We start from the raw sequence: 17,593 nt of genomic DNA, 5'->3' as shown, positions 1-17,593 counted from the left end.
CAGTGTGTATTATGCTTCTGCACTAACCAGACCTCCCTAGGAGATAGCCTTCCTTCTTAATCTTGTAAAAGGTCCAGGTGACCCAATACTTGCTTTGTATGTGCATCTGGATTGTGTAAAGTGTCAGTGTCATCTAATGTGTAACTTTTGTCTCAAAAATGTGTATAATGATCCTTTGACATCTAATGGGCAAAACAGTCCCCAGAGCTTTCTGAAACGTTTCTGGGTTACAATTCTCAGGTTGGTCAATTAAGTTTTTTCCATTTCTTCCTTAGATTGACCACTGATTAATTTTTTTAACAGGAAGGAACAGTGTCACAAATTCTATGTTACTAAGCCAAGACCTAGATGTGGTTGACAAGTTCAATAGGTTTTCCTCATGGCAGCCTGTTAAGGAACTTGGGTTTCTGTTGTATAGAGGTTAAGCTGCTGAAGGATTTAAAAGCCAAAGTGTCACATGACAGTATGCTGCATTTAATAAATCACTCAAATGTTCTAATGGCTGTGGAGGACAGATTTGATGGAGACAAGCACAAAGGAGGTTGTGTGAGTACAGCAAAGTTTGAGAGCGGTTGGAGTCTTTGAGGGAACCAGCAATTAGCATGCCTCCCCCATGACTGAGTTGTGAACCAATGGAGAAAAAAGGTGAAATGGCAAACAGACAGGGATAAAAATATTTTTATTATTGACAGATGTTAGGTGGATGATGTAGCTTGTATCTGTGGGCTGTAGTTGTAACCTTCTTAGTATGGAACTCCTGAATTATTCAGATTTACCCATCAAACTACAGGAACTGCTGGATAATCTCACACCACTTCGTGTCCTCGTGCAGACCTTCCTAAAACTTACAGTTAAGAGCAGAGAACGTCTGTTCCCTGAAGGCAGCTCAACCCAAAGAGGAAAAAGGAGTTGAGGTAAGCATGCCCAGTTTCCCTCTTCTGATATTTTATTAGATACTCACTCAATGTCTCCTGGAATAGAAGGAAAATGATAGAGGCCAGGTGCATGATGCTAATTAATCTTACTCCACGTAGGAAAAAAAAAACAAACACAACACCAGAAGTGGAAAAGAAGCATTCTGCCCTTACATTCCCCATCTTTTTGTTCCTTTTTTTTTTTTTTTTTTAACTTTTTAGGGCCTCACCCATGGCACATGGAGGTTCCCAGGCTAAGGGTCGAATCAGAGCTGTGGCCACTGACCTATGCCACAGCCACAGATACGCCAGATCCAAGCCAAGTCTGCGACCTACGCCACAGCTCATGGCAACACTGGATCCTTAACCCACTGAGCAAGGCTGGGGATTGAACCTGTATCTTCATGGATGCTAATCAGTTTCATTTCCACAGAGCCACACGGGAACTCCCCCCATCTTTTTGTTCTTTTCACCCACTGGGCTTAACCATTAACTCTGAAAAACCAGAGCACAGGCCATAGTGAAGTCATCTCAAAAACCAACCACTGTTCCTTTGGTTATTTTCTTGGGATCACTGGAAACAATTTAGATTTTGTCCCCAAAGCCTCTGAGAATGGTCAGATAATTAAGGGAGTTCCCTAGCAACTCAGCATGTTAGGCATCTGGTACTGTCACTGCTGTGGCTCTAGTTACAGCTGTTGCATGAGTTCAGTCCCTGGCCTGGGAACTTCCACATACTACAGGTATAGCCAAAAAAAAAATGTAACCTATAAAGAATTTCTACAGATTAATAAGAGAAGTATCTCAATAGCAAAAGCCTTATTCACAAAATACAAATGAGTTCAAAATTACTATTATTATTATTACTTTTTGCTTTCTAGGGCCACGCCCTAGACATATGAAGATTCCGAGGCTAAGGGTTGAATTGGAGCTACAGCTGCTGCCCTATGCCATAGCCACGTCAGATCTGAGCCGCATCTGCAACCCACAGCACAGCTCACGGTAATGCCAGATCCTTAACCCACTGAGCAAGGTCAGGGATCGAACCCACAACCTCATGGTTCCTAGTTGGATCTGTTTCTGCTGCGCCACAACAAGAACTCCCAAATTAATTTTTAAAAATTTAGGAGTTCCTGTCACGGCTCGGATTCCCACGTGGCTGTGGTTCTGGCATAGGCAGGCAGCTACAGCTCTGATTAGACCCCTAGCCTGGGAACCTCTCTATGCCAAGGGAGCAGCCCTAGAAAAGGCAAAAAGACAAAAAATAAAAATAGAAAAATTTAAACATACCAGGTTTTGCCTATCACAATGGCAAAGAGAAAAGATAGAACAGAGACAATGCTGGTAAATATGTGATGCATACTATGAAAAACTACAACTATATGTAGGCTGGCACAAACTTTTTCTTGGCAACATGATAATAACTTACCTTTTGACTTTATATATTTATGATTTATTCTAAGAAAAACAAAAATGCATAAAGATTTAGTTAGACTACTGTGGCCATTCATAAAGAATAGGCTAAATAAGTCACGGTAAACCCTTTTAATGAAGTACTATGCACATATTCATGTCAAAATATTTGACATAGAATTTAAGTTAAAAAAGTCTTGGGAGTCCCCGTCGTGGCTCGTGAATCTGACTAGTATGCATGAGGACGCAGGTTGGATCCCTCGCCTCCCTCAGTGGATTAAGGACCCATCGCTGCTATGAGCTGTGGTATAGGTGGAAGACGGGGCTTGGATCCAGCGTTGCCTAACCTGGGAACCCCCATATGCTGTAGGTGAGGCCCTAAAAAGACAAAAAAAAGTTTTAAATGGGAGTTCCCATTGTAGCTTAGTGGTAGACAAACCAACTAATATCCATGAGGACTCGGTTTCAATTCCTGTCCTTACTCAGTGGGTTAAGGATTTGACACTGCCTGGAGCTGCAGTGTACATCGCTGACAAGGCTCAGATCTGGCGTTGCTGTGGTAGGCTGGCAGCTGCAACTTCAATTTGACCCCTTAAAAAAATAAAAGTCTTAAGTGGAGGCTACAAAACTGCATTCAGGAAGAGCAAATTTTTGTAGAAGTAAAATGTGTACTGAGAGGATACTGAGAAAGTCTAAAAGGTATGATTAATATTTTCCTTTTTACTTTAATTACTTTTCTACAATGTATATATATTATCCATGTATTTTGTGTGGTTTTTTTTGCTTTTTTAGGGCCAAACCCGGGGCATATGGAGGTTCCCAGGTTAAGGGCGGAATCAGAGTTACAGCTGCCGGCCTATGCCATAGACCCAGCAACTCGGGATCTGAGCCGTGTCTGCAACATAGACCACAGCTCACAGCAACACCGGATCCTTAACCCACTGAGCAAGGCCAAGGATCGAACCCACAACCTCATGGTTCCCAGTAGGATTCATTTCCGCTGTGTCACAACAGGAACTCCATATTTTGTCTGTTTTTAATAGGAGTTAATGCAACTTGAGTTCAGTAGAAAAATCCTCATTTCAAGGCATCAAAGTTTGAACTGAATTTTGTAAGTAATCATTTCTGGTTTTTTAAAACACACCTGTTCAAAATCAAAGCTCATCACTTTGTTTAGAACAATTTTTGTTTGAAAAATCAAATGGTCGTGTAAGTGAGGAAGCAAATAAACATAAGATGATAGGAAAGCAAGTTGACAAAATAACAAGTTTTGTTCCGCTAGCTACTACAGTATAATGAATAAAATGACAGTTTACCAAAAACACCTTTATTTTTGTCTTCAAAGAACAAACTATTCTTTTCCCAAGATAATCATGATTAATTTACAAAAAATGACATTAACAATGCCTCTTCAAAGCATTTCCCTTTAACGGGAAACTTGGCTTCACAGAATCCAAATGTTCATTAAAAGTTTAAAAAAAAGTTACATTTTGTTGTCATAAGACAAAACAGAATCTAGCATAAGTGAAGAAATCCATTCATACTTCAGGTCCTTCTCCTCCAGGAACCAGCTGCAAAAAAGGAAAAAGCTTAAAACCATCGCTACTACACAATATAAAAACCCCTACTGAGAGCTCCCCATTGACTAAAGCCACACCGCTTTGCTCCTCCTCCATATTCCCATTTTCTCCAAGTCACTGCTATTTTACAATGCCACCACCCTCAATACTTAATGTCTCCACAATGACTCTTGGTAAAATAAATGATTAATAATCACAAACTAATCTTAGGCCTAATGTCATCTTTAACAGCTTTAGAGCCCTGACCACCAGCATCCCTTTCCCATTTTAAGTACCACTGGGCCACAAGCATTTAGACAAGTTAGTTCTGTAATCCCTGCCCCATAAAAATGGCTTAACATCTAAATAAAATAGCTTTACTGTATCTTACCATTGTTATATTATTTCCATTTAGCAAAATTTGATCTAACTTAGTAATTCTTCTTCCTTCTGGTGTGATTTCACTAAACAGATTTTTTAAAAAGTCAGGATAAAAATAAAGAAAAAATTAAAACAAAACAAAAAGTCAGGATAAACAGTGATTGTCAAAGCCAACATTTTGATTCCCCCAAAAGGCTAATTATTATATATAAATGAACACATGAGACAAAAGTTATCCATTGGGTGATTCTTCCCCACAGGGAATAGAGTTGACGGGCTCATCTAAGATCCACATCCACTAGGGCTGATCTTCACTTAAAAAGCTAAAACTTGCCTAGGAGATCAAATATGAAATAAAATGTTTACTATCCTCATTTTTTTAACCATTCATTTGCTTCTGCTTCCTATCCATTATACCATTCTGTAATCAATTCAATTCTGAAAGCAGATCTGCTACTGGTCACAATCTTTATAATTAATATAATTGAGCCATCATTTACATTTTCTATATTCAATTCAAAGTATTAAATACTCTTGATCTGAGCCCTAAGATCCCTCACTGCTTTTAGTGTCTTTTACCTTAAAGCTTTGTTTCCACTAATTTCCTAACAATTAAGGTAATAATCCTACAATCCAATTTTACTAACCTCAGTCATAAAATTTCTATGTTACAGTGATTCAAACAGGCAATGTTTTCTCATACATCATTTTACTGACTCAACAGTGCTACAACTGCCTTAAAGAGAGATTCCCCCTGCCCAATTCTTTAATTTTTAACACTACTCACAATTCAGTGACATCTTCCAGTACCATATCTGAAATTTGGTGTTAAGAAAATATATACCATGTTAAATTTACTCTGGCTTCTGTCTTTGTTCAGTTTTAATTATAATATTGGGAGTTCCCATCATGGCTCAGTGGTTAACAAATCCAACTAGGAACCATGAGGTTGCGGGTTCAATCCCTGGCCTTGCTCAGTGGGTTAAGGATCTGGCGTTGCCATGAGCTGCAGTGTAGGTCGAAGATGTGGCTTGGATACATCATTGCTGTAGCTCTGGCATAGCCCAGCAGCTACAGCTCTGATCAGACCCCTAGTCTGAGAACCTCCATATGCCACAGGTGCGGCCTTAGAAAAGGCAAAAGGGCAAAAAATAAAAATAAAAAAATAACATTTAACATAATGACTCAAATTCAAATTGCTTGCGATTGGTAGGGGTACACACACCCCTTAAAACACTACCACGAATTCCATGAGAATAAATTAATTTTTATTATAATAATCAGTAAGCACTGACTATAGCTCTTACTTTTTAAAAAAAAAACCGAAGATGGAGTTCCCGTCGTGGCGCAGTGGTTAACGAATCCGACTAGGAACCATGACGTTGCGGGTTCAGTCCCTGCCCTTGCTCAGTGGGTTAAGGATCCAGCGTTCCCCTGAGCTGTGGTGTAGGTTTCAGATGCAGCTCGGATCTCGCTTTGCTGTGACTCTGGTGTAGGCCGGTGGCTACAGCTCCAATTCGACCCCTAGCCTGGGAACCTCCATATGCTGTGGGAGCGGCCCTAGAAAAGACATAAAAAATAATAATAAAAAAATTTTTTTTAATTAAAAAACAAAGAAAAACCCATACCCCCACTTTTTAAAAGGATACTGACAAAGTCATCAAATCCGAGAAGCGTGCCAACAATCTCTTTATCACTCTTCATCACAATGTGAATTCTTGATCCTATACACTTGTCTACAAGCTCTATAGAGACAGGTTTTTTAAAAGAAAAATAAGTGGAGGGAGGGGTGAAAAAAAAGATTATTTTGCCCATTCATTACTTCAAGAAATATGTGAGTGCTTACTGGCACTTATTACTTACATATGGTGAAAGATAAACCAAGAAAAGGATTCACTCAAAAACTTCAGGTCTCGGGAGTTCCCGTTGTGGCGCAGCAGAAACGAAGGCCAGCAGCTACAGTTCCAAATGGACCCCTAGCCTGAGAACCTCCATGTGCCTCGGGTGCGGGCCTAAAAAGAAACTTTTTTTTGTTCAATGAAGGAAAAAACTTTCCAATTACCGCCACGTCCACTAACTTAATTACCCTTCAGATACAAAATATTAGAAAAAGACATAACTGTCTTCCCCAGCCCCAAGAAGGCTATCCTCTGTTCTCTGAGAGCAGCTTGAATATCTCTTCAGCAGAATTATTGTTACTTGGTATGATGTTTAATTGTCTGGCATCCTGTCTCCTGCGCTGGCATGAATGCTACCTGAAGCTAAGTTACGATGTCTAGTCTACAGATGCGCAAAAACTGTTTGTGGAATAAATGAATGACAACCAGAGCTAATTTCCAGTGTCCCCTTTTAAAGCTCATTCCAGACCCCGCTACCTCTCTCAATAACGGGCCAGACAGACAACAGGGTCTAACCTAGGGATTTTAAATGCCAAGTAGAAGAATGGGACTGCTATCCACTACTATAAAGGCGAACTCACAACAAAAAAGGCCGACGACGCATTCAGTAAGTGTGAACCTTTTCCAGTGACGGTTTGGTGTGAGAACTCAGAAAGTCCTGGCTCAAGAAAACCCTTCCACGCCGAAAAGACGCGGGCGGCCTGAGGCCTCAGAGCCTTAGAGCCCAAAGAGCCGCGGATAAAGAAAACAATTGGGCAGATACATTTCTCTAACACTCAGTCAAGGACTGCGCTGGCCCTCGGCCCGCAACCCTTCAGCTCCCCTCCCCAGCTCCCCACAGGACAACGATTACCTAGAGGTAGCAGCTGCGACGGGTTAGTCGTAGCGTTAGCCGCCATGGCTACGCCGGAAGTGGCCAGCCTCTACCGACGTTGGGAAGGCGAGTTTGAAAGAGCGCGCTTCCGCTTTTTTCCCCCTAGCCCGGCCAGGCTCGACCAATCTGAGGCCGAGCGTGCGATCGGGCCAGTCCTACGTGAATCGCTCGGAGTCACTTCTTTCCTCCGCAGCGAGATCCGGGGGAATGCATCAGTCCGTTGAACATTCTGCGGTCTCAGCAGATACTTTGCCCTCCAAGTTTCCAAGACAAATTAAAGATATCTTGCCTTATAAATAAAATATTCCTCAACCTGGAAGACTGCAAAATAGAAACGTTTGAGTCGTTTGATTTTCCCCGGGTTATATTTCATTTCAACCAAGGATCTTCTGAAGACCAACATAAATATTTCTTTTTCCGCCACTGATTTTATTGTGTTGCAATTTTTGTTAAAAAACAAAAGCAAAAACTTTTTTTTTACAGGAATCTACCGCTTTTTTTTTTCTTTTTTTTTTCTTTTTAAGGCCACAAAGCAGATACATGGAAGTTCCCAAGCTAGGAGTTAAATCGAGCTGCAGCTGCCGGCCTAGCCACAGCCACAGCAATGTGGGTTTGAGCCGCAGCTCGCAGCAACAAGGGGATCCTTAATCCACTGAACGACTCCAGGAATCCAACACATGCTCAGGTATACTAGTTGGATTCTTAATCCTCTAAGCCACAAAGGAGAACTCCCTACCTTTTTTTTTTTTTCTTTTCTTTTCTAGGGCTGCACCTGCAGCATATGGAGGTTCCCAGGCTAGGGGTCTAATCGGAGCTGTTGCTGTCAGACTACGCCAGAGCCACAGCAACTGCCAGATCCAAGCCGCATCTGTGACCTACACCACAGCTCAGGCAACGCCAGATCCTTAACCCACTGAGTGAGGCCAGGGATCGAACAGGCAACCTCATGGTTCCTAGTCGGATTCCTTAACAACTGAGCCACCACGGGAACTCCCCTACCTTCTTTTAAAGGTTCAGTGTAGGAGTTTCCTTTGTGGCTCAGTGGTAAGGAACCCTACCAGTACCTGGGGACAGGGGATTGGATCCCTGGCCCCTCACAATGGGCTAAGGATCCGGTGTTGTCATGAACTGGGATTGTAGGTCTCAGACGTGGCTGGGATCTGCTTTGCTGTGGCCTAGGCCAGAAGCTACAGCTACAATTTGATCCCCTAGCCTGGGAACCTCCATAAACTGCAGAGTGCGGCCCTAAAAAGACCAAAGGAAAAAAAAGTTTGCAAACCCATAGCTAGCTTTAAAGAAATACTTTTCTGGGGGTTCCCCTCGTGGCTCAAAGGTAAGGAACTGGATTAGTATCCTTGAGGACAAGGGTTCAATCCCTGGCCTTGATAAGTGGATTAAGGACCTGGCTTTGCTCTGAGCTCTGGTGTGGGTCGCACAGGTGGCTCTGATACTGTGTAGCTGTGGCTGTAGGTAGGCCACAGCTACAGCTCCAATTCAACCCCTAGCCTGGGAACTTCTCTATGCTGTGGGTTCGGCCCTTAAAGAAAAAAAAAAAAGAAAGAAACTTTTCTGTGATAGGAGGGATTTAAAATATGTTTTATTTTCTACTACTTTTTAAAATGCATTGCTCTTAATCTTGTATCTAGGTGTCTTTCAGACGTTTTGTATTCACTTTCTTCCACAAACACATTGTCTGACAGGCAACCACCAGATGTCACTCTATGTCAATGATATCGCTGGAAGAACTTTTTACACTTCTATTTTGAAAAGAGAAAGCAAACAAATTCTCTGCCTTAGTCTATTTTATGTTTGTAACAGAGGAACTTAAAGCTAAAGACTCTAAGCAGGAGAAACCAGGAAAAACATTCATTCATACAACAAATGGTTGTAAAGCTCCCATCATTCATTCATTGAATACTTTTAGTTGCACAGTCTCTGGCATTTTGCTGAATATAAAACAATATAAAGAACAGAACCATGAAATTTTCTGTCCTTACAGGAGCTAAAGGATAAATGGACAACTTTCAAACAATGCAAGACAGGAGTTCCCATTGTGGCTCAGCGGAAACAAATCTGACCAGTATCTACCAGGATGTAAGTTTTGTCCCTAGCCTTGCCCGGTGGGTTAAGGATCCCAAGTTGCTGTGAGCTGTGGGGTAGGCCAGAGGCTACAGCTTTGATTGGACCCCTAGCCTGGGAACCTCCATAGTCCGAGGGTGTGGCCCCCCCAAAGAAATACAAGGTACATAGAATTTAATGTGTAAAGCAAAAAGACCTCTTTTAGCTTTAGGGATCCTAGAGAAGGGGGTATGATTTAAGGCAAATACCAGTGAGAGGGTTCAGAATCCAATATAAGTGGGCCCTTTAGATTGAGGCCCCCTAGGGGTTCGAGGCCCCCTAGGGTTCTGCCTCCTTCTAAATAAATACTAAGCCAATTCTGGCTTTTTTTTCTTTTTTTTTTTTTTTTTTTGCATTCCATAAATATTGAGTACCTACAATGTACTAGGAAAAAAAAAAACAAACTTATTTCCAATCTTTTTTTTTTGTCTTTTTGTCTTTTTGCCATTTCTTGGGATGCTCTCACAGCATATGGAGGTTCCCAGGCTAGGGGTCGAATCGGAGCTGTAGCCACTGGCCTACGCCACAGCCACAGCAACCCGGGATCTGAGCTGTGTCTGCAAACTCCACCACAGCTCACATGGCAAAGCCAGATCCTCAACCCACTGAGCAAGGCCAGGGATTGAACCCACACCCTCGTGGTTGCTAGTCGGATTCGTTAACCACTGCGCCACGACGGGAACTCCTTTACTTCCAATCTTTATGACTATCCTTTGAGACAGGTGTTCAGATAAAGTTCCTTATATTCAGAGAGGTTAAATAATTTGCTCATTGGCTACATAGTTTGTAAAGCTTCACAAAGGAATTGATTGGAATCTAGTCTTGGAAGATGAATAAATATTGGACCATCAGAAGGGGGTAGGAGTTCCTGTCATGGCACAGTGGTTAACGAATCCAACTAGGAACCATGAGGTTGCGGGTTCAATCCCTGGCCTCGCTAAGTGGGTTAAGGATCCGGTGTTGCCCTGAGCTGTGGTGTAGGTCGCAGACATGGCTGGGGTCCCGTGCTGCTGTGGCTCTGGTGTAGGCCCGGCAGATACAGCACTGATTAGACCGTAGCCTGGGAACCTTCATATGCCACTGGTGTGGCCCTGGAAAAGACAAAAAAAAAAAAAGGCAGGGACAGGAGCAGCATTCCAAGCAGAGGAAATACTGTTTGCAATTGGCATGTACTCTCCTCTGAACATCTCTTGCTGTTAGAGATCCCTACACACAGTGAGGACAAACAAACAGAAACATTTTGGAGCAGAGAAAGGCTTATTGCAAGACCGGTGTGCCACCCTCCCCCCTGAAACCCCAAACTCCCCCAAGGGTTTCAGCAAAGCATTTAAAAAATTTTTTTTATTTTTTATTTTTTGCTTTTTAGGGCTGCACCCAAGGCATATGGAAGTTCTCAGGCTAGGGACCAAATTGGAGCTGCAGCTGCCAGCCCACACCACAGCTCACAGCAACACCGGATCCTTAACCCCCTGAGCGAGGCCAGGGATCAAACCTGCAAACTCATGGTTCCTAGTCGGATTCGTTTCTTCTGTGCCATGACAGGAACTCCAAAGCATTTTTATTTTTTATTTTTACTTATGTATTTATTTAGGCCACACCAGTGGCATGTGTTAAGTTCCTGGGCCAGGGATCAAACCCTGCTGCACCACAGCAGTGACCTGAGCCCTAGCAGTGTCAATGCTGAATCCTTAATCAGCTGAGCCATGAGCCACCAGGGAACTCCTTAGCAAAGATTTTTTTATTTATTTTTTTTAACGGCTTCACTCACCTGCATCATATGAAAGTTCCCAGGCTAGAGGTTGAATCAGAGCTGCAGCTGAGGTCCATGCCACAGCCACAGCAACACAGGATCCAAGCCGAAAGCTCTGAACTGCATCTGCAACCTGCACCGCAGCCGGCCAGCCACATTGGATGCTTAACACACAAGGGAGGCCAGTAATCAAATCCGCATCCTCATGGACACTACATCCACTACATCGGGTCCTTAACCAGCTGAGCCACATGGGATCTCCAGCAAAGGATTTTTAAAGGCCAGGTATGGGAATGGAGTCACAGGATAGGAGATCAGCTCCTGTTCAATTCTCCAATTGGCTAACAGTGAGATAACAGGGCAGTGTCACAAGGGTTAATGTCAGTCCTTTTGCTCCATAAGTCCTTAGCCTCCAGGCATGGCTATGTGTTCCTGGTCATCAAGTAGTTGACCTATTCCTTTCAGTGGTAGTGAGGGGTGAGGCAGGGTTTCCTAAACAGTAAAACAACTCGGGAAATGTTCAGCAGATACTGTTATCTAGGTACTTCAGATAGGAGCTAAAGCAGAGGATGTCTGGAAGGTCCTGCCCCAGAAGGCCCCAAAGGATCCTGGTAATTTAAATCTTAAATACTTCCTCTGAGTTTGGCCTAGGACCCTCCCCTTTCTAAATGCTTTCCTTTAACAACGCCAGTCCTTATGAAATCCACACACCTCTGACTCGAACCCAGCCTAAATCCGGTTTGGGACTTGAACCCACGGGGTTTTTTAATTAGAATCACTCACTTGATTGCTTGTCTGGACTTATTGAGGCTCAGGATCTTTGTGTCTCAGCTTGGAAGGAATTCAGCAAGAGACAAATAGACAAGAAATAGATTTATTAAGATAGGCCTTGTGAGGGATAGAAGCAGGGGGGTGAGAAGGCTCTGCCCTGAGGATTAGGTGTGCTATAGTTTTACAATTCAAGGAAAGTGGGGAAGGGTAAAAAGACTGCCTTCTTCCTCATTCTTTGAGTAAACATCAGGTTTATATCATTAGCTCTTCCTTCAAATATGAGGTAAGAGAATATTTGACCCTATTGGATCAAACTAGGACTGTCATGGCACTTATTCAAATCAGCAGAAGGATGGTAATATATGCTAAAATATGTTGAATCATCTCAGGTTTCTATATAATTGATACCGGAAAGATGATACCTACCAGAATCTGGGTTCTTGTTCATAACAGCTGAAGAATGAACTCCGCGAACACACAGGCAGCAAGCAAGCAGTTTTTGTTAAAGGAAAGCAGATAGCTCCTGGTATTGCTGGGAGGCTGGAGAACAGCCCCCTTTCTTTATTGTCCTATAGGGATTTTTATTCCTTAAAGTTGGGGGGGTACCAACGTGGGGTCCAGAGAGATCTGATCTTCTCCCATTGGCCTTGCTCAGTTACCTATATCAGTCCTTGTCTAATAGGGTCCTAGGGGTGGAAATGTCCCTTAAGTCTCATAGTTTCTTTGCCCTTTTCTTCCCCTAAACTGAGTCACAGGGGATTAGGGATTAATGTCCATCTGAGCAAAGGTACACTCCCTACAGTAAACAAGGCCTGTGGGGATGTTACTCCCTGGAGCCCTGAAGCCACAAATGTTCATCAATGGCCATATCAAAGAATGCATGAAGCCCATGCTCCTACTCTGACTACCTGAGTTAATATTCTGCCTCATAATGAGGGTCTCCTACTTTGTTTTCTGTTTGTTTTTCTGGGTTTTTTTTTTTTGGTCTTTTTGCCTTTTCTAGGGCCACTCCCACAGCATATGGAGGTTCCCAGGCTAGGGGTCTAATTGGAGCTGTAGCCACTGGCCTACACCACAGCCACAGCAATGCGGGATCCAAGCCAAGTCTGCAACCCACACCACAGCTCACGGCAACACTGGATCTTTAACCCACTGAGCAAGGCCAGGGATCGAACCTGCAACCTCGTGGTTCCTAGTCGGATTCATTAACCACTGAGCCACAATGGGAACTCTGAGGGTCTCCTACTTTGGAATGCCATCTTTCCCTTAAATTCCTCTCCTTGGTGCTAAGAATCATTGTCTTCCTGAACATGAATGCAGGCCTCATTTTATCTTTCACTTAATGACCTGAGGCATATCTCTTGCTTTTATTTATGGTTTATAGTTAAGGAAGCCTGTTTCATTCTAAGATGTTCTTTTGGTTTATTAACTTACAGTGGTTCCCCAAAGTTCCCTAGTTTTCCCTTTCCATCTACGGTTCCCTGCTGTGTAACTATTCCACTCTACCTCTAACACATAGAGATTATATGATTTTACTACAGCATTTAGGATACTGCCCCTGAGTTCTGATAAGTCCCATTCATCCTTCAAGACCCAGTTCAAATGTGACCACTTCCATGACGCTTCTCTGACTTGCAAACTTGGGCTTTCTTATTATCCTGCATCAATGTAAATAGCTCTCAGAAAGCTCTCAATATGTTCTTGAAACTAAGTGGGACCCTGTGGGGCCCTCCTGTGTATAATAGCCTTTCCCTGTCTTGTTTCTTGTTGGTTGGAATTAGGCGTCATTTAACTTCCTTAACCTTCCCTGAGTTCCAAAGGACAGATTCAAACAGTTGTAATCAGGGAAGGGAGGGGATGCAGAAACAAGGGAGGAGTGGTTGAGAAACAATTAAGAGAGTTCCCTGGTGGCTCAGCTGCTGCTTAAGGACCTGGCATTGTCACTGGTGTGTCTGAGGCCACTGGGTTGGATCCCTGGCCCAGGAACTTCCACATTCCATGGGTGTGGCCTAAAGAAAACTTCTCCCCCAAGACTATCAGAGAGGTCAGGGTTTTTTTGGGGGGGAGGTGGGGCACAAACTACCCTTTCTCCTTGCTTGGCCCTGCTATAAACATTTCTCTTCTCCAAACTGAGACATTTAGGTTTGTTTGGCCTCACTGTGCATCAGAGCACATAAACTTGTACCTGGCAACATTCTCTTAGGGTTATCTACCCAGGGGGTAATTAATATGCATCCCACCCCATCCCACCCTACTCCTGTAAAAGACTGTGGGTTCCTCAAAGTCAAGAATTTTGGAAAACAGTCGAGTGCTGAAGTTAAAACACTGTGATTCAAATCTCATCTCCATCACAATTCTTTCTAGTATTTGACCTTGGGCAAGCTATTCAATGTAGGTCTCAATTTACCCATTGGAAAGAACAAGAATAATAGTATCTATTAAAATTGATGTGAAAATTAGATGATATAATCCATGAAAAGCAGTTAGCAGAGGACTGGCACATAGTACTTTCTCATTAAATGAGCTACTAGGGTTTCTTTTTTTTTCTTTTTAGGGCCACACCTGAGGCATATGGAAGTTCTCGGCTAGGGGTCAGATCATAGCTGCAGCTGCCAGCCTACACCACAGTCACAGCATCACGGGATCCAAGCTGTGTCTGTGACCTACACCACACTCATGGCAATGCCAAATCCTTAACCCACCGAGCAAGGCTAGAGATTAAACCTACATCCTCATAGATACTAGTTGGGTTCGTTTCCACCGAGCCACAACGGAAACTTATTTTTGTTTTCTAATATTTAACATGATGTTTGGTGTAAAGTGTGTGCTACAAAAGCTAGCATTGCCATCTAGCTGGTTTCACATCAATCTTACTTTTATTTATGTATTTTTTAGTTTTTTCTTTTATGCCACACCCATGGCATATGAAACTTCCCAGGCCAGGGATTGAATCCAAGCCACTGCTGTGACCTACCCCCACACCACAGCTGGAACTCCCACATTTTTACTTTTAAAAATATAAGCCACCTGAAGTTCCCGTTGTGGCTCAGAAGAAACGAACCTGACTACCATGAAGATGTTGGTTTGATCCCTGGCCCTGCTCAGTAGGTTTAGGATCTGGCATTGCTGCAAGCTGTGGTGTAGGCCAGCAGGTGTAGCTCCAATTCGACCCCTAGCCTGGGAATTTTCATATGTCGTAACTGCGGCCCTAAAAAATATATAAATAAATAAATAATAAAAACATAAGCTATTTTAAGGCAGCAGTTTTGCTACTGGAAAACTGGGTTTATCTCTTGGTGTGTGTCTAGACAAAAGACACAACCAAGCCAAAGATCTAGAGATGAAAGGACTTATACTCGCAGTTAGTAAGGGTAACATCTGGGACCATTCCCAAAAGAGTACGTCCCCAAACAGCAAAATTGGGGAGGTCTTAAGTTAAGGGTACATGCATATTCATAAAGAGTTGTGAGCAGATGGAGTTCCTGTTGTGGCTCAGCGGTTAAGGAATCTGACGAGGAACCATGAGGTTGTGGGTTCCATCCCCGGCCCCGCCCAGTGGGTTAAGGATCCAGCATTGTTGCAAGCTGTGGTGCAGGTCCCAGACGCAGCTCCAATCCTGTGTTGCTGTGGCTCTGGCGTAGGCTGGCGGCTACAGCTCTGATTAGACCCCTAGCCCAGGAACCTCCATATGCCGCGGGTGCGGCCCTAGAAAAGACAAAAAAAAGAAAAAGAGATGTGAGCAGAAAATTCAGCGTAGAACTGGGTCAAAGGTCCATGGAGTTAAAGCTTTAATTGATTGAAGGCATGAAGGTCAGAAAAGGTTAATATCATCAACCCTTATGTTCCCGGTGATGTGGTGCTTGAGAAGGATTTAAATTCTGCAAAGCAGCTCAAGGAAGTGCTTCTAGCTAATCTTTATTATTGAAACAATTATGAGTCTTTAAAACTGATTTATTATCTTTGCTATTGTTACTTCTCTTGTCTGATAACAGTCCTTTGTTGTTTTTTTCTAAAATCATTATTACTGAGACCTGTTGAGGGCAAGCCTTATGGGCAGGCTTAGATCATAAAGTGGCTTAGGCCTAAAGTGGTTTCTTTTATGTCAAAAGTTATTATCTGTTTCTTTCCATCTGGGGACTGTCCCCCCCACATGCTTGCAATTTTTTGAATGTGGTATGCCTACCACAGTCCCAAGTGTACTGTAGGGTATAATGTTTTCTAAATTGATTCACATTTTATTTCATTCATATCCATCAACAACCTCCTAATATTGACATGTTCTAAAGACAAAGTAATGCTAAATTTGTTTGTGAAACCCTTTTCTTTTCCTGTTTTTTTTCTTTTTTTTGGATTTCTATTCTTGTTTTATTTTCAGCATATCCTGATATGAGTAGGGACCAAATTCAAGGCATTGTTGCTATCTGATAGAGTTTAAAATTCAGAAAAAATATGCTTTAAGAAAGTCAATACTTTGTTTTCCATTACAAGAGCAAAATTACATTAGCAATCTTCAATACTATTGATGAAGAGTAAAGAAAGTCTCTTTATACTCTGGAAAAGGAGATATAATTCATTTACACAGCACAGTTAATGGGGATTGCAGGAAGGGGGTGGTTTTATTTTATTGAATTCTTTCCTAAAGCATGACATAAAAAGAAACAACAGACCAGTTCCAGAATAAGAATTCATTTTTAATGAATTTGAAAACATGTCATACCTCTAGGTCTAAAGGGTTTTTCTCCCATTAGGTCTTATTACAGAGCAGATAGAACATAGAATATATAATTCATCATAAATTATATGTAATTAAAAGAGACTCTTCAATGTAGCAGCATATGGAAGTTCCCAGGCTAGGGGTCAAATTAGAGTTACAGCTGCCGGCCTATGCCACAGTCACAGCAACGCCAGATCCAAGCCACATCTGCCAAACTACACCGCAGCTCATGGCAATGCCAGATCCCTGACCCATGTAGCGAGGCCAGGGATCGAACCTGCACCCTCACGGATATTAGTCAGATTGTTTCCACTGTGCCACAACAGGAACTCTGCAAAAAGCATTTTTAATTCTTTCCCTGGATTATGAATATCATCATAAAAATGCCAGAAAATCTTCCAAATAAGGGAGAAATTTCTATTTTTCTCTCAATAGATATTTGTCCTTAAGGACAATATGTTGTCAATGAATTTGAAACTGGCAGCACTTATGACTTGAACCTAGCCAAAATCCAGGTACTTGAACCCACTGGCTAGGACTTGAATATAGCCAGAAGCCAGATTGGGACTTGAACCCACAGTTTTCTAATTAGAATCAATCACCTGGTGTCTGGATTTACTGAAGTTCACGTTTTTGTGTCTTGGCACAGAAGGAATTCAGCGAGAGACAGAGTGATGATGAGCAAGAAAGATTTATTAAGATGGGACACTTGTAGAGTTCCCATCGTGGCTTAGTGGAAACAAATCTGACTAGCATCCATGAGGTTGCAGTTTCAATCCCTGGCCTCGCTCCGTGGGTTAAGGATCCAGCATTGCCATGAGTTGTGTAGGTCGCAGACATGGCTTGGATCTCGTGATGCTGTGACCGTGGTGTAGGTCAGTGGCTACAGCTCCGATTTGACCCCTAGCCTGGAAACCACCATATGCTGCGAGTGCGGCCCTAAAAAGACCAAAAAAAAAAAAAAAATAGGGTGCTTGTGAGAGATACAAGCAGGCAGGCAAAGAAGAACTGCCCCGAGGATTAGGTGGGATACGTTTTTTATAATCCAAGCAAGTGGAAAGGGGAAAGACAGCCTTCTTCTGTTTTTTTTTTTTTTTTTCCTCTTTAGGACTGCACCTGCAGCATATATAAATTACCAGGTTAGGGGTCGAACCAGAGCTGTAGCTGCTGGTGTCCGCCACAGCCACAGCAACACATGGGA

The 17,593-nt window shown here is 42.6% G+C and overlaps 1 protein-coding gene across 2 annotated transcripts; it reads right to left on the bottom strand.

Annotated features, from left to right (window-relative positions):
* Window positions 1-3,638: 3,638 nt before the first annotated feature.
* On the bottom strand, window positions 3,639-7,109 carry LSM5 (LSM5 homolog, U6 small nuclear RNA and mRNA degradation associated). 2 transcript variants are annotated; one of them, XM_047763674.1, is made up of 5 exons: window positions 7,019-7,109; window positions 5,917-6,012; window positions 5,055-5,082; window positions 4,278-4,350; window positions 3,639-3,898 (listed from the first exon to the last, which is right to left on the bottom strand). In XM_047763674.1, the coding sequence occupies exons 1-5, from the start codon at window positions 7,062-7,064 to the stop codon at window positions 3,866-3,868; spliced, it is 276 nt and encodes a 91-aa protein (XP_047619630.1). In that variant the 5' UTR covers window positions 7,065-7,109; the 3' UTR covers window positions 3,639-3,865. The 2 variants fall into 2 exon arrangements, with proteins under 2 accessions (XP_047619630.1, XP_047619631.1); XM_047763675.1 differs by lacking the exon at window positions 4,278-4,350.
* Between the last annotated feature and the right edge of the window lie 10,484 nt (window positions 7,110-17,593).

The sequence above is a fragment of the Phacochoerus africanus genome, chromosome 16, assembly GCF_016906955.1.
Source record: "Phacochoerus africanus isolate WHEZ1 chromosome 16, ROS_Pafr_v1, whole genome shotgun sequence".
NCBI classification, from domain to species: domain Eukaryota; kingdom Metazoa; phylum Chordata; class Mammalia; order Artiodactyla; family Suidae; genus Phacochoerus; species Phacochoerus africanus.
The sequence above is the reverse complement of the archived record's forward strand: the minus strand, read 5'-3'. Positions and strand labels throughout refer to the sequence as shown.

What these genes read in the sequence shown, in the direction of transcription:
- LSM5 (XM_047763674.1), bottom strand. Translation starts at nt 7,064, where the DNA reads ATGGCGGCTAACGCTACGACTAACCCGTCGCAGCTGCTACCTCTAG. An exon ending in GTCGCAGCTGCTACCTCTAG is followed by an intron (nt 6,013 to 7,018) that starts GTAATCGTTGTC and finishes CTGTCTCTATAG; the next exon opens with AGCTTGTAGACAAGTGTATA. An exon ending in ATGGAAATAATATAACAATG is followed by an intron (nt 3,899 to 4,277) that starts GTAAGATACAGT and finishes CCTTTTTTGCAG; the next exon opens with CTGGTTCCTGGAGGAGAAGG.